Here is a 14,499-nt window from a genome sequence, read left to right as displayed (position 1 = left end):
GGAAGGCCATGATCTTATTGAGCGAAGTGAGAAGCTGGACGTTGTAAAGAACGTTCTCAAACAAACTTAAATCACACATATGGCAGCCTTCCTGTATGTATGTATGTACGTACGTACGTACGTACGTATGTATGTACGTATTTATGTATGTATGTATGCATTTTTGTATCTAACTATCTTCTATCTATCTATCTATCTATCATCTTCTATCTGCATCAGGCATAACAAAACTGTCTGGGGTGTGAAACGTTTTTTGGCTGTCTTGCTAATTGCAGAGTAACTGCAGCTGAGCTCAATCAGTGGCCAATCAATCTGTCCAGATGTATTGTAGTCCTAGGTGGGGGTTGGGTGGGGTTGCCAACAGGAACGTCTCTGGTTGGTGGAGGGGTACGGGATGAGGACAGAATTCAAAATATAATCACAGTATTTGAGATACTGTATAATGCTGAAATATGTCACACTAGATCAACCATGTCAGTGAAATGTGGGGATGGGGGCGTGGCAGATGGGGCTTGGCATCCTGTGCGGCGTGCAAATGTGGCGCTGAGGAACAAACCGCAGACCACGTCATCCTGTCTGATATATCGGACACCCAATGGAATGCGTGGCCTGGCAGTTGTGGATGACGAAACGGTGACATGGCTTCTGGAGGTGTGCCCAGATAACCCGGGTGACCCCCTCACCCAGGCTCGGGGTGGTAAAAGGATACCCCCTCGGCCCCGAGCCTGGGGGGAGAGGAAGCAACTACCGACCCATACAAAGAAGAAGAAGTGAAACATGTTTTTTTTTTCATGAGCATTGGATATTTTGCAGTGAATATGAGGAGAATGGCTTGCTTCAGATAGCTTGAATTTAAAAAGGATAAAGGTCACAGCGTATTTACACTGTAGGAATCCTGGATAAACATTTTAGTAGGCCTACATACTGTGATGGGTGATTGGTGGAGACATTGCTGTTGCACTATAGGATTGTGGGTAGGCCTAGTGTATTTTTTCCTGTATGAACAACAGTAGCTTGAGCAGACAAAATGAGGACAGACTTCAAAATACTGTCAAAAATACAGTTGAGATAAAATTCTGAAAAAAATCTACATTACATCTATACTACATCTACCATGAATATTGGAGATTTACAGGTATTGAGCGAGCATATGCAATAGCTGCATACAGTACTGTTTACAGTGAAACATTTTGATGCGCTGTGGGTTCGTTTGTGGAGATCGTTTGTGGAGGACAGTCTGAAGATGTAGTGTAGCAATTGGGGTGTCAATTTATAAAAAAATGTGGGAGGGAAGAGTAAGGTTTGATAGGTTTTACAGTTTTGAGAAAAACCGAGTGATGGACCTCATAATTCCCGTCAGCTCAAAGCATATGGAAGTTTCTGCTCACTTGGGCCTACATTTTAGTGGTGGTTGCAAAGTGAGCACATACAGCTGATTTGTTATGATTTTTTAAAGTTTTAAACTTTAGACTGTTGCTGTAGCACCACCAACAGAACTATTGGCCCAAAATGTCAGTTCAGGACTTTTGGCATAGGACTGGACCTATGTGCAAAGTTTTGTGATTTTTCATGTGTGGGAAGTCAGATTTCCTAGGAAGAAGAAGAAGATTCAGAATATTGAGAAATACAAGAGGGACCGTAATGGCCCTAATGACCTATGACCCCTTTTCACCATTGCCTTAATATCAGCTTTACCTGACAGTTCCTACAACATTAGGAGTGGTGCACAAGTCAGTGACCTATGGGTGGAAAAATGTCCAACTTTCCAGTACTATACTATGAAATGTGGTATTTTAGCTTCTGCAGATGATCATTGCCAGATGTGCTCCTCAGTTTTCACTTATGTAAAGGTGACTTGGCTGGCCAAGTTACTCAAGAAGACAACGGTCCTGCTCCCATATAAATCAAGCCAAGGTAGATGGTTAAAAGCACGTCCAAGTGCAAAAGTTGAGTTTGGATATGACTCTCTGAAATAAATCAATAAAAAAAGTAATGAATTGACGATAACTTCTCAACACATGGCTTTACCCTAGCATAATACTGCCACCTCCTGGCATTTTAACGTCTCGACTCACCTCCACAAAAGTCCATGCTATTTCTCCTTATAAAGACAGATGTCGCTCTAAACTTTCCGAGTTGTGTTTAAACGTCTCGCTTTCCGTTTCCAGTGTCGAAAAGCTTTATTGACAACGGAGTCTGTCACGGGGGGAGCTATTCGGTAACGTTGTAATGCCAAACATGGGGGCACGCGTTGCACGTATGTTTAGGAATTTCAACTTAGAAAACAGGGTACACCGAGAAATTGCGAAGGAAAAACCAGAAGCAGCCCCCCGACACCCCGTCAACATTGCTTCCCCTCCGAGCACTGAGGGTGAGTAACATTACCATAAGGTATTGCGCTGACATTGAGAGAACTTGTGTGTCGTTTGCTAGGTAGGCTAGCTAACGCATTAGCTCAATTCGGAGTCATCTCAGGCTCTGACTAGCTAACTGGCAGCTCTGTTCCAGAATAATCGAGTAGGCTAAGTCATGCATCTTCTTGTAATGCTCAGATTGTGCTGTGCATTATTTCCTTGCAGTCACAGAGATCACCGATGCCATCCACAAGAGGAACGATCCCCTCCTATCGTTACTGAAGTCGGTGTATGTGGAATCAAAAGATCCAGAGGTCATATCCCGGCGGAAGTACCTTGAAATCATGGTCTAGCTAGGCTACGTTATTCATGACAGAGTGGAGATCTTCTCTATGGTTGTGCCACATTGAATTTTGTGATATGCAGGGCAGTTGCATCACTCCAGATAGCTAGCCTAGTTTGATGAGTTGATTGTTTTCAGGTTCACTTGGACATAGCTGGAGCTTCCAAGATAGATGATCTAATGTTAGTTGTCGTTGTGAGATGTATATACATGCTTGATCAAAACTGGCATTTGTTTGCATCACACTGCAGGCTCCTAAGCAGGTGACTGAGGAGAACGAGGAGGAGGAGCGCAGACAACTGAAGTTCAGCCTACCGCTGGGCCCTCATGGCATGGTTGAAATCACTGACGTTCCTAAAGGAAAACTGTCCATTGTTGAAGCCCTCACAGTTCTCAACAATCACAAACGGGCCCCTGTAACATGGACACCGGACAAGATTGCTCAGGAGTACTCGCTTGACCCAAAAGACTCAGAAGCTCTTCTGCGTTTCTTTGTCCCCTTTGAGGTCAAAATCATACCACCCAAGGCTAAGGATGCTAAACAGATAAAAGACAAATAAGACCAACATGCATTATTCCGGGCCTTTTCAAGACAACCCATGTCACTGGTCACGTGTAATAATGTATTTATAAACAACCACAAGGTTGTTATGCCCTGTCTATGTATGCCCTGTCTGGAGGAAGTGTGGTATTTATAGATGTTTGTTGTCTTTATCCTGATGAAGATGTAAGCAATATTTTGAATTTTCACATTTATTTTCATCATTTGTGACTGAATCTTGGTATTACTCAATGTATCCTGCAATATTTATTCTGAATATATTTGGCCACTGCTTTTAGTACAATACCAGTAGAAACTGCGTCCTTTTATGTGGTTGTATTTCAAACGTTAACCTCGCAAAGTGAAGTAGCTGTGTGCACATCCAACCTGTACTTGAGGCCAGGTGCAGGATAAAAATTGTGAATCTATAAGTGGAAATGGATATCTGCACACTTCACACAGGAGCTATAACCCAGTGTGTGGATATCCTTTTACACACCAAACTTTAACCTCACCTGGATGGTTGATGCACTGGCTTATTTTTTTGTCTAAAGTTAATTTGGACCTTTCTGCACTTATGTTTTGTAATTCAGTAGTCTCCTCTCAAGTGCCTCACTTGCAATGAGCCTGAATGTATTTTGGTCATTTCCTACTGTATATGAGCAGATAACATTGAAAATGATATAGGGATTACCAACATACCAGCTCTATGTGATGGTGGTTGGTGGGGGTTTCAGTCATTTTGTTCCGACAGAATGGATAGTATCTTTACATATATTTATATATATATATATATATATATATATATATATAATGATACAAATGCATAGCATACCTATCCTGATTATTATATTATCAATGATATTGTATGATCAATTATCTACCCAGAACATGAGCAAACAGTCAAGGACTGTTGGCACTATGGCAATGCTTGAAATATAATTTATATGGGTTTCCTTGTTGCATTTGATTGGTGTGGCAATATGGTTTGTACAGACATTTGAGACATATATAATGAATGAACTAGAAGGAACAATAGTTCATGGTACATTGTTATGATAAAGACCATATTGAGGTGTGCTGGCATGATAAAGGGCATATTCCGGTGCGATGACTGCCTACATTTAACAGTATTATCCTGGGGCCAGAGGATAACACCTGTGAGTTAGAGTGCCATGGTCTGTCTCCTCAGTTGTAATGTCCTACTATATGACTGCTCCTAAAATAGGACTGTCTTTTGTTCTGTATATGATACAGTTACAGACCAATGGCACTGCATCGTACAGTGTGTCTTAAGTACTCACACCCATTCACTTTTTCCACGTTATGTTACAGCCTTATTCCAAAGCTTCTCCTCAGTAAAAGGCACATGACACCCTGATGAAACCAAGATTGAACTCTTTGGCCTGAATGCCAAGTGTCACGTCTGGAGGAAACCAGGCACTGCTCCTCACCTGGCTAATACCATCCCTGCGGTGGTGGCAGCATCATGCTGTGGGGATGTTTTTCAGCCACAGGAACTGGGAGACTAGTCAGGATCGAGGGAAAAATGAACGGAGCAAAGTACCGTTAGATCTTTGATGAAATCTTGCGCCAGAGCGATCTCAGACTGGGGCGAAGGTTTACCTTCCAACAGGACTGACCCTAAGCACAGAGCCAAGACTACGAAGGAGTGGCTGCAGGACAAGTCTGTGAATGTCCTTGAGTGGCCCAGCCAGAGCCCAGACTCGAACCCAATTGAACATCTCTGGAAAGACCTGAAAATATCCGCAGTGGCACGCCCAGTTTAACCTGACAGAGCTTGATAGAATCTGCAGAGAAGAATGGGGGACATACTCCACGTACAGGGATGCCAAGTTTGTAGGGTCATACCCAAGAAGTTGTGAGGCTGTAATCACTGCCAAATGTGCCTCAAGTACTGAGTAAAGGGTGTGAATACCTATGTACATGTGATATTTTCACTTTGAGGGGTATTGTGTTTAGACTGATGTGATTTTGTCTTTTTAAATCCATTTTGGAATAAGGCTGTAACATAACAAAATGTGGAAAAAGTGAAGGTGTGAGTAGCCTACTTTTTAGATGCACTGTAACTGTACGCACACCATTTGAAAATAAAGGCTGATTTTATATAGACATTTTGCTTTGTATGTTCTTTATTAATGTAGACAATTTGTTGTGCATCTTTTTATTTATTAATATAGACATTTTGCTGTGTATCTTTTTATTCATACAGTATATCATAGTTTTCATTGTATTGTTAATTTCAAAACAGGATGTGAATATGGGTAAAAGCTCTCTCGTGCATGCACTGAACAGCTGAGACCTGAGATTTCTCATTGCACATTTCTCACCATTAAGTGTAGTTCCTAAGATGGTGGCAGAGGAGCAGCCTACTGCTGTAATGAGTCATTCTGAATATAGCAGGGCACTGTCCTTTCTACAAGATTCTCTTTTATTTAATTAGACTTTGTTTTTACTAATGAGCTATTGAGCTAATCTCTATCAAGGAGTAGGTTTTGGCCATCCCTGGCCGCTAGAACACAGCATCTATTTAGCTGTGTGTATAGCAATCTTACAAAAGCTCCCCAACTATCTGACATCCCTTATTACATGCCGTTCTAGTCATCACCAAACAAGATCTCAGGATTGGTTCTTGTTCTTGACGTCCCTCGAGTCAGAACCGAGCTAGCTAAAATAGATTTTAGTTATTGTGGAACCAGAGCTTGGAATGAGCTTCAAGAAGCATTCAAATAGATACCTAGGCTAAGCTTAGTCTCTGTGGGCAATTGCAAAAATATTAAATTCAATTTAATCAGTTTATATCCATTCTATGTGTAAAGTGGTGTCTTGTACTTTGATTACTTGTAATCAAAGTATTTAATCATATTTCTGTTTTCTGCTTTGTAACCAGGGCACCATTGAAAATAAGACATTTCATGGTCTCAATGTGCTCCCCGGGCAAAATAAGGGTTAAATTAAAATAAAATATGACAGCTATATTTGAAGGTAGCCTACTACAGTAGCCTAGCCTACCTACATGCAATAGCCGTCTGACTGATGATGTCTGAGATGTCGCTGTAAACAACTAAAATTGTTCGTTCTTACCTCAGCTTACTGTTGACGTGTGTGGTATTTTAGTTATAAATTGTAACAACCTTGTAACAAGTTCAACAACATCACTGCACGTGCCCTGTGTCTACCCCTGCAACCAAACTTCTCCGCCTCCGGACGCAGTCTTCCAGTTTCAATTGGAGCACTCAGTCAGGGATGGGTGTTTCCAAACGAGTGCATCCGATCCTGCTCATACTAGTGGGCCATGAGACCGCCAGCTAGCATCAGAGATTGTAGCCTGTGAACATCGCTTTGGTAGTGGAACAAAAATATTCTCGCATAAACAGCCGGATGAGAATATAAATGAAAATTATATTTTAGACTTTTAGTGTTGTAATGTCGGTTTTAAGGCAAAGGGTAGGGTAGTTTTTTGCGAAGGCGATCAGTGCCTTTTTTCTTGGAGAGCCTCTGAAACAAAGCGAGAGTAGCCTAAGTGATACGCGGCTTTCACTGCTCAGTAGAATTGTGTAGGTGGCATCGCCGTTTGTCGCTGTAATGTTTTTTTTTCTCCATTGATTTGCCTAAATAATGTGCGTGTAAGATGAAAACGTCTACTCCAGACTCGGACACAGTCTGACTACAAAGAGGGAAGAAAAAAAACCTTTGAAATGGCGAGCGGAGGCTTCTGAATGACTGAAAACCCCAGCTTTTAACAGTCAATTGTCGACCACGACAGCGGGCACATTTGGTCACCCTGAGAGGTAAATAGACAGCTAGATAAAGCTTACTCTACTTTTCTAATGATAAATGCAATGTTATCCACAAAACATATGAAAAGTTTTGATTCTTTGAAAATCCGTCTTTAGGAACCCTATTATTTTGATGCTTTATTTTGTGTCTCCCCCACAATTTGTAATAATAGCTTACATGATGTTTTATTTGTGGCAACAAGAACATTTCCTCCCCCTCCCTGTCCCGATGTGGCCTAACCAAGCTGTTCACAAATAGGCCAACTAAACTGAAATGTTTTATTATGTAACATGATGTGAATAGAGTAAACTACCAGGCTAATGCATTTTCTCTCTCTTTGATTAAAATAATTGAAAAAAAAATCACTTATCACTCTCACTTAAAACTAAAATGTAACCATTTAAATCTTACCATTGAAAAATGATCATATATTATCTGTCATAAACCAATGTAGATTTCATGAATAGGATGTAACTACTTGCAATATATATCTGTCATTATATCCCAGATAAAATCTCAATATCCACCTTATACCTAGGCATGAGCTATTGAACTACTGCATTAAATATCCATCATTCCAGTCTAGACTTATTAGGCCTACTGGTCCAGAATTAATTACTGTTGAGAGGACAATGTTGTCTCCATACTATAATTTATTCAGGACTAGACACTTTAGCCTTTTGAAAGACAAACCACTGAACTCACATAGATTAAATCTAAAGGCTACCTGTTGCTAGGTTCCATAATACTCAACAACATGCCTCGTTATCGCTGACTCACAAGACAGACTGCTTTTACCAGCTACTATGATTTCTGTGCGTATAGATATAATTGATATGAAAAGGCTTTCAACTGAGTTGGACATAATTCTGTCACTTGACCATGTGTGAATATACGCAACAAGTGTTAATAATAATATTCTAAAGTGCTAAAGTATTTCAAGGGAATCCCTGGACTGGAATAAACCATAACAACACCCCTGCTCATCATGTTTCTCCATGCATCTTAAGAAAGTTAACCTGATCCGAGCATTGTATGGCTGCCAAACATTTGGGGTTCATTCAGTCTGGAAAAGAAAACACAAGTACTGGTGTTACATCAAAATCATCATTTGGATAAGCTTCGTAAGTAGCCTACCTATATCAAAATACATGCCAATTCCACCCCTGCTCTACAATCAGAGACAGCTTTGTTAAAGCACACACGACTGCAATAGCTCTCAACAGCCCTTCACCCCTGTCACCGCATCCTTTGGACATGGGATCCTATGGACATGGGAACGGATTGCACAGGGTCTCATGGCTGTGTTCAGGGAGCAGAGCTAGATTTCGGACTTGTTCAGGGAGCAGAGCTAGATTTCGGACTTGTTCAGGGAGCAGAGCTAGATTTTGGACTTGTTCAGGGAGCAGAGCTAGATTTCGGACTTGTTTGCACACTTTCTCTGAGGCTTTATGTATTATTGGTAGCCTATGTGTTGTTAGGCTACCTGCTTGCCTTGCTTACTTGTTATTGGCACATTGTATTTCCTGTTCTATTATGTTTGCCTATTGATCGTCTTATTTAAAATCCAGTCTCCATTCTCTCGTTTTGAATGGCCGGGCGACGTCTGGCCTACTTCCTTATGAAATGTTTAATGGATAGATAGACTCCCCGTCAAGGTTTTGGACAAACAGTCATGCCATTTTTATCTGCTGTGAGCAAATTAGCCACCTGGAAAAAATCAAAAATGTTTCTGCCAGTGCTTTAATAATTCCTCTATCACTTGTCTTTTCAGCCCACATGCAGGAATTAAAATAGAACAGAGTGAGCACATTTGAAATTGCTGCAATAAATTATAAATAGAACTGTACATAATATTGCAGCAGACCCTTTTAAGCCAGTTGTCTTTACCCAGACGGCAATGGTTGAAACATTTACTATGTGCCATTTGCTGTGCTGCCATTGTAAATGAAACCAGCAGGTCTAAAACAACAGTGTTCAGTGTTTATATAAGTGATAAGCTTTTTATTGCAGTCTTTAGTTGTCCCCAGATGAACATCGGCTTGTGGTCCGTGAAATGGTGTGAAAGACCTCTGCACCGTTTGAACAATGCATGACCATGCCATTGTTATTACACATATTGCAGGTAGACCATATCAAGAACTTAAATTTTTTACATTCATCTTATTCCTTTCTCTGTTGTAAGACATTAAGAATCACTGAACAATAAATGTCTGGCTGGGACACTCCTGTATAAAAGCTTACCAGCTCATTCAGTGAGGAGCTTTGGAGGGAGATTCTCTTTTTTCATCTCCTTTCAAAGTGCCTAATCATAAAGACAATTTAGCTCATGATTTATTGCAGTAAATTCACTTTTGAGTTGGACACACATGGAAGTGAATCTTTTTTTTTCATTTGACGTTGCATTGAATATTCAATAGTCAATGGAGGTCTCTTTCAAAACACTAAATACTGATATTATATCTCTGATCTCTTGGTAATTTGATCATTTTCTGTCTATTTTCTCAGGATCTTTCATCCATGGGAAGATGCTGCTTCCCTTGGTCCAGCCTGGCATATCTGTACTTAAGTCGTCATGTTTGGTGAGAGAGCTCCAGTGACGATGCTCGCTCGCCCAGGGGAAGAATGGTCCACTCCACTGTCGTTCCCCCTGCGCAGGCCGGGGAGACCAATGGCAGCCTCTGCTGCTGGGTCACGGCGGGGCTGCTGAACCTCTCGGAGCAGCACCTCTGGGGCTGGCAGCGGAACATGGAGAACGTCTCGCTGGAGAACGCCACCCTGGGCTCCCGGGCCCCTCCGCAGCCGGTCGCGCCGACCGCCGGGTCCCGGGAGATCCCCCCGGGCGTCGGCCTGTCTCTCCAGGTCTTCTTCTGCACTGTCATCGTCTGCATCCTGCTGGTGGCCCTCCTGGGAAACATGGTGGTCTGCCTGATGGTCTACCAGCGCTCGGCCATGCGCTCGGCCATCAACATCCTGCTGGCCAGTCTGGCCTTCGCCGACATGATGCTGTCCATCCTGAACATGCCCTTTGCCCTGGTTACCGTGGTTACCACGCGCTGGGTTTTCGGGGATGTCTTCTGCAGGGTCTCGGCCATGTTCTTCTGGCTCTTCGTCATCGAGGGCGTGGCCATCCTGCTGATCATAAGCATAGACAGGTTCCTCATCATCGTCCAGAAACAGGACAAGCTGAGCCCCCGCAGGGCCAAGGTGCTCATAGTGATCACCTGGGCGCTGTCTCTCTGTTTCTCCTTCCCTCTGGCCATAGGCCAGCCGTCCCTCCAGATCCCCTCCAGGGCCCCCCAGTGTGTTTTCGGCTACACCAGTGAGCCAGGGTACCACGCCTACGTGCTGATCTTGACGCTGGTCTTCTTTTTCGTCCCCTTCATGGTCATGCTTTACACCTTCATGGGGATCCTGAACACGATCCGCCACAACGCCGTACGCATCCACAGCCATCCAGACAGCATCTGCCTGAGCCAGGCCAGCAAGCTGGGCCTGATGAGCCTGCAGAGGCCGTTCCAGATGAACATAGACATGAGCTTTAAGACGCGTGCCTTCACCACCATCCTCATCCTCTTCTCCGTGTTTACGGCGTGCTGGGCGCCCTTCACAGCCTACAGCTTGGTGTCGACCTTCAGCAGCGGCTTCTACCGCAAAGACAGCTTCTTCGAAATCAGCACCTGGCTCCTCTGGCTGTGCTACCTCAAGTCGGCCCTCAACCCCTTGATCTACTACTGGCGGATTAAGAAGTTCCGCGACGCCTGCCTCGAACTGATGCCCAAGTACTTCAAGTTCCTCCCTCAGCTGCCCGGCCACACGAGGAGGCGGATCCGGCCCAGCGCCGTTTACGTGTGCGGGGAGCACCGCTCCGTGGTCTGACAGCCGGACCGGGACGCCGCACGCGCTTCACTGCCATACCGACTTCTCCTTCGACCCGTTTGTTCAATCCGCTCTCGATCGATCTGCCAATCGAATCGCGACGAGTCGTGATTGCCGTTTGAGGACAATTATGTTTTAAGCTGTGTAGAATTTGTTTACAAGGCGTGTAAATTTACTGCTTACGTGGTTTTGAATATGGTTACAAGACAGCCAGGGTATATTTTGTCATTGGTACTTTTATTTGAATGTTTGAATGGTTATGTGCCTATTAGTCTATGCCAGTCAGAATGCTGCTATATCTGGTGAAAATGTGCAATTTCAGTGTACTGTACTTGAATGTAATAAAAAAAGAAGATATTTCTTACCTTTTCTTACCTTATTATGACAGTCTTAAGTGTTTACTTCTGGTTTAGTTATACGGTTTAGTTAATCCCAATTGTCTTTTATTTCTTAATATAGACAGACTCTCCTGTGATTCAGGCAGATTGTATTTTACATTCAGCGAGGCCATTTTGTGTGAGCCAAGTGTTTGTGTGATGTTTCCCACAGGCTTAGCATTAATTAGTCTCAGCCCTGCATCACCAGTGTCTGTCTTTCCTCATAGGGACAAACATCCTGGCATCCTTCCACATGGGTGAAATATTCCCACTATGCACTCAATCTCCATTAGCATATTTCCATAAGCCTGCCTCTTAGAAATTGTGGAGTTAGATAATTAGAAGTCCCTGTCTGGTGATGATGCACTATCAGTGTTTATGAGCCTGGATCTGTTTGATGTGGAACCAGGTTTCGGATTGGAATTCTGCTGGACAACTTTGCATTTGACTGGGGTGAGTAGACAGGTCATTTGAAGGTATGCCTTTTAATGTCATGTTAAAAATACATAAAAGGGGGAAGATAATCACTGTTGACACATTGGGGACATCAACTGAAAGTAAATTAAGTTGCAGACTGGTCCCAGCATCACCGCTCACTGATGCCAGACTGGTAAAGGTCAGCGGGTGGATTTCAGATGTGGTCATTCCACCTCAAAGAGGCAGCGGCCTCCACAGCCCTTTGCAACCTGGCCAGGTCCATTTAGATAAAGATAATTTAAATGAACACAGTTGAGGTGATTCTTTTCAGCTCTCCACATATAAAAGATGGTACTCTTAATCAGCTTCCTCTCTGGAATTCATTATTCTACCAGCAGTGACTAATGAGTGTGCATGGGGCTTTGAAGCTCACTTTAATCATAGCTCTGAACGGTATTACTAAGCAACAGCAACTTGGGGGTGCCTCAAGAGAAGGTGTGGTGGAGGTACATGTACCATTATTCAGTTGAAGGGTGTGTTTGGAGATGAACATGCAGTAACAGTTTCATGCAGTAACTGTTCTAATTCCATGTACCATTCAAACAGCCAATAAAGGTTATGGTTATTGTGGTGTCGCTGGTGTGAACTGTACTCACACAGGTGCATCTTTCCATGGACAATCCATGTAGTGTTAGAACTGAACAATGAATAACTCGAGTTTACCTTCATCACTCGTATGGCCATAAATCTGTCAGCTATGAAGTCGGTAAGTCTGAAACTTGACTCGTGTAGCCTACAGGTGTTTAATCTTACAGAAAAAAGCAGTTGACTGCACACTTTAGTACTTGTGCAGTCGTAAAAAGCCAGGAGAAGGTCAGATTCCTGCAGAGAATGATCAGGCAGCAGCACAAACTAAAGAGAGCCTAGGCTACTTGAACATTGCATCATCCAAGGCTTTAAATGCCTTGTCTAATTTTGTCATTTGACACTTTTTTCATTTGATATTCACAAGTTTTGATTGAAGCTTTTAATTAGTCTAACTGACATGCCATTTTGCAGTTTGATTGATGGACGGACGGTTGAATATGGTGATGCAGGCCTACGTCCTGCTGAGATTTCTGTCATTTCAGATAAACATATTTTTAGAGGGCTTACATTTATTGGATCTATTTCATTTTATGAAAAGCTATTTTCAGAGAGGGAATCTAATTGCATAGATGCCTGTAACCTGGTTATCAATGACAAAGTAGGCAAGCCGTTAACAGATAGCGGCTGTACAGTAGGCAGAATCTACTTCAATAATAGAACTCTCCTGTGGACGTGAACACATGATATTCCAATTACATGGTTGTCTTGGTACCACACGGCAAGCCCTCTGGGCCTAGGGGCCCACGCACTGGAAGATGGGAGGGAAGAATCTGGTTCTAGCACTTCACGCAAAATAGCCCTCCAGACAGTATCATCTTTCGCCTGTTTCCATGGCAATATGAGGCACGCGCCTGTGTGTATGTTGGTCGCGCGCGCCACAGTATATGGGTCCTTCCTCACCATCCTCTGATGAAGCATAAACAAAAGCTTAGAAATATAGTCGATCAATACGCACCGGGATACTGATGCACATACGACGATTCAAAGCATTTATTGATCCACTACCTGCTTATTTCAGCCATACACTGTACGGCATGTATGCAAGCGATGTACGAAGGTCAAGAGTGTCGACTACTATTTTTGAGTCGCATAGCTCTCTGGTGTTCTTTGACAGCTGTACATTTCCATCCTCCCGACACCCCAAACACATTAACATTCACAGAGCCTTTTCAAAACAGCTGTGTCACCGTTAACATGGTAACATGATGGGGTACTAAAATGACATTATCTGTAGATTATATTTTATAGACTCCCATTTAGTAATTGACTATGGCTTCTGTGGGTACAATGTAATGTAGGGAAAAATCCTCCAGTAGTCAGTGTCAAACCGTCATATATGTCCACTGGAGGGAGCCATACATCTCTGTTGATGTCACAGTAGCATCAAAGTGAGGTCATAATTCATTAGCAGTGAATTTTAAGTGGACATTTAGCGAATATAAACAAGAAACCAGAAGCATGTGCATATTGAAGGGGTGAAGTTTTATTTAATTTAATTTAAACTATTTATGACATCATTACCTCATTGAGGATTTCCATGTTATTTTAGACAAGACACATCCCACAAAGGAATGTACAAGAATAATTAAGAAGGACAGGGCCATTAGCATTTCGCAATGCTACCATCTTATACAGTACTCACATGCACTGTGTTTCATTGTCTGATGAAATAGTTTCATGTGTTTCAAGTTAGACCGTTGAAAAATTATTCGGTTAAGACCTTTAAAAGGCAATGTGATCCAATTCTATCATTCATTCGCACCCTTTCGGACAGCTTTCTGGTACCATCACTCCTCTATGACCGACGTCTTCTTCTGGGAGAGGGGCAGGTCCTTCACCTCGGCGGTGAGCGACACCAGCTCCTTCTGGATCGCCTCCGCTTCGTCCTCCTCCCCGGGTTCGACCCCTTCTCTGTCTCCCTGCTCCTGCTTCCTGCCCTGCTTCTGGTTCTGGTTCTGGCCCACCAGCTGCTTCACCACCAGGGCCTGGTAGCGGGTCAACAGTCTGTGCTGCTCCTGAAAACACAACGCCAGCCAGCTCAGTCCAAGTTAGCGTGCTGGTGGTCTCGACGCCAGACCCCTGTTCTTTCGCTGATACGCTACGTAAGCTACTCTAACTGTGTTTCTGCGTGCTGCAGAT

At 43.1% G+C, this 14,499-nt stretch overlaps 3 protein-coding genes across 4 annotated transcripts in view; 2 read left to right on the top strand and 1 right to left on the bottom strand.

Moving 5' to 3' along the window:
• Nucleotides 1-2,229: 2,229 nt before the first annotated feature.
• ndufaf4 (NADH:ubiquinone oxidoreductase complex assembly factor 4) lies at nt 2,230-3,963 on the top strand (the record flags this gene model as incomplete). Its single annotated transcript, XM_084439986.1, has 3 exons — nt 2,230-2,371; nt 2,580-2,668; nt 2,949-3,963. The coding sequence occupies 3 exons, from the start codon at nt 2,230-2,232 to the stop codon at nt 3,255-3,257; spliced, it is 540 nt and encodes a 179-aa protein (XP_084296112.1). The 3' UTR covers nt 3,258-3,963.
• Nucleotides 3,964-9,664: 5,701 nt separating this feature from the next.
• On the top strand, nt 9,665-10,918 carry gpr63 (G protein-coupled receptor 63; the record flags this gene model as incomplete). The annotated part of the gene is made up of 1 exon (XM_084439523.1): nt 9,665-10,918. One exon carries the CDS (start codon nt 9,665-9,667, stop codon nt 10,916-10,918), a length of 1,254 nt encoding a protein of 417 aa, XP_084295649.1.
• Nucleotides 10,919-13,878: 2,960 nt separating this feature from the next.
• ufl1 (UFM1-specific ligase 1) overlaps nt 13,879-14,499 on the bottom strand; it is a 7,666-nt gene continuing 7,045 nt past the window's right edge. For both annotated transcript variants that reach the window (XM_084439313.1, XM_084439314.1), the window contains one exon: nt 13,879-14,375. In XM_084439313.1, the coding sequence (XP_084295439.1) occupies nt 14,148-14,375 (228 nt within the window). In that variant the 3' untranslated portion in view covers nt 13,879-14,147. The remainder of the gene's footprint in view (nt 14,376-14,499) is intronic.

The sequence above is a fragment of the Borostomias antarcticus genome, assembly GCF_949987555.1.
Source record: "Borostomias antarcticus genome assembly, chromosome: 6".
In the NCBI taxonomy this organism is placed as follows: Eukaryota; Metazoa; Chordata; class Actinopteri; order Stomiiformes; family Stomiidae; genus Borostomias; species Borostomias antarcticus.
The sequence above is the reverse complement of the archived record's forward strand: the minus strand, read 5'-3'. Positions and strand labels throughout refer to the sequence as shown.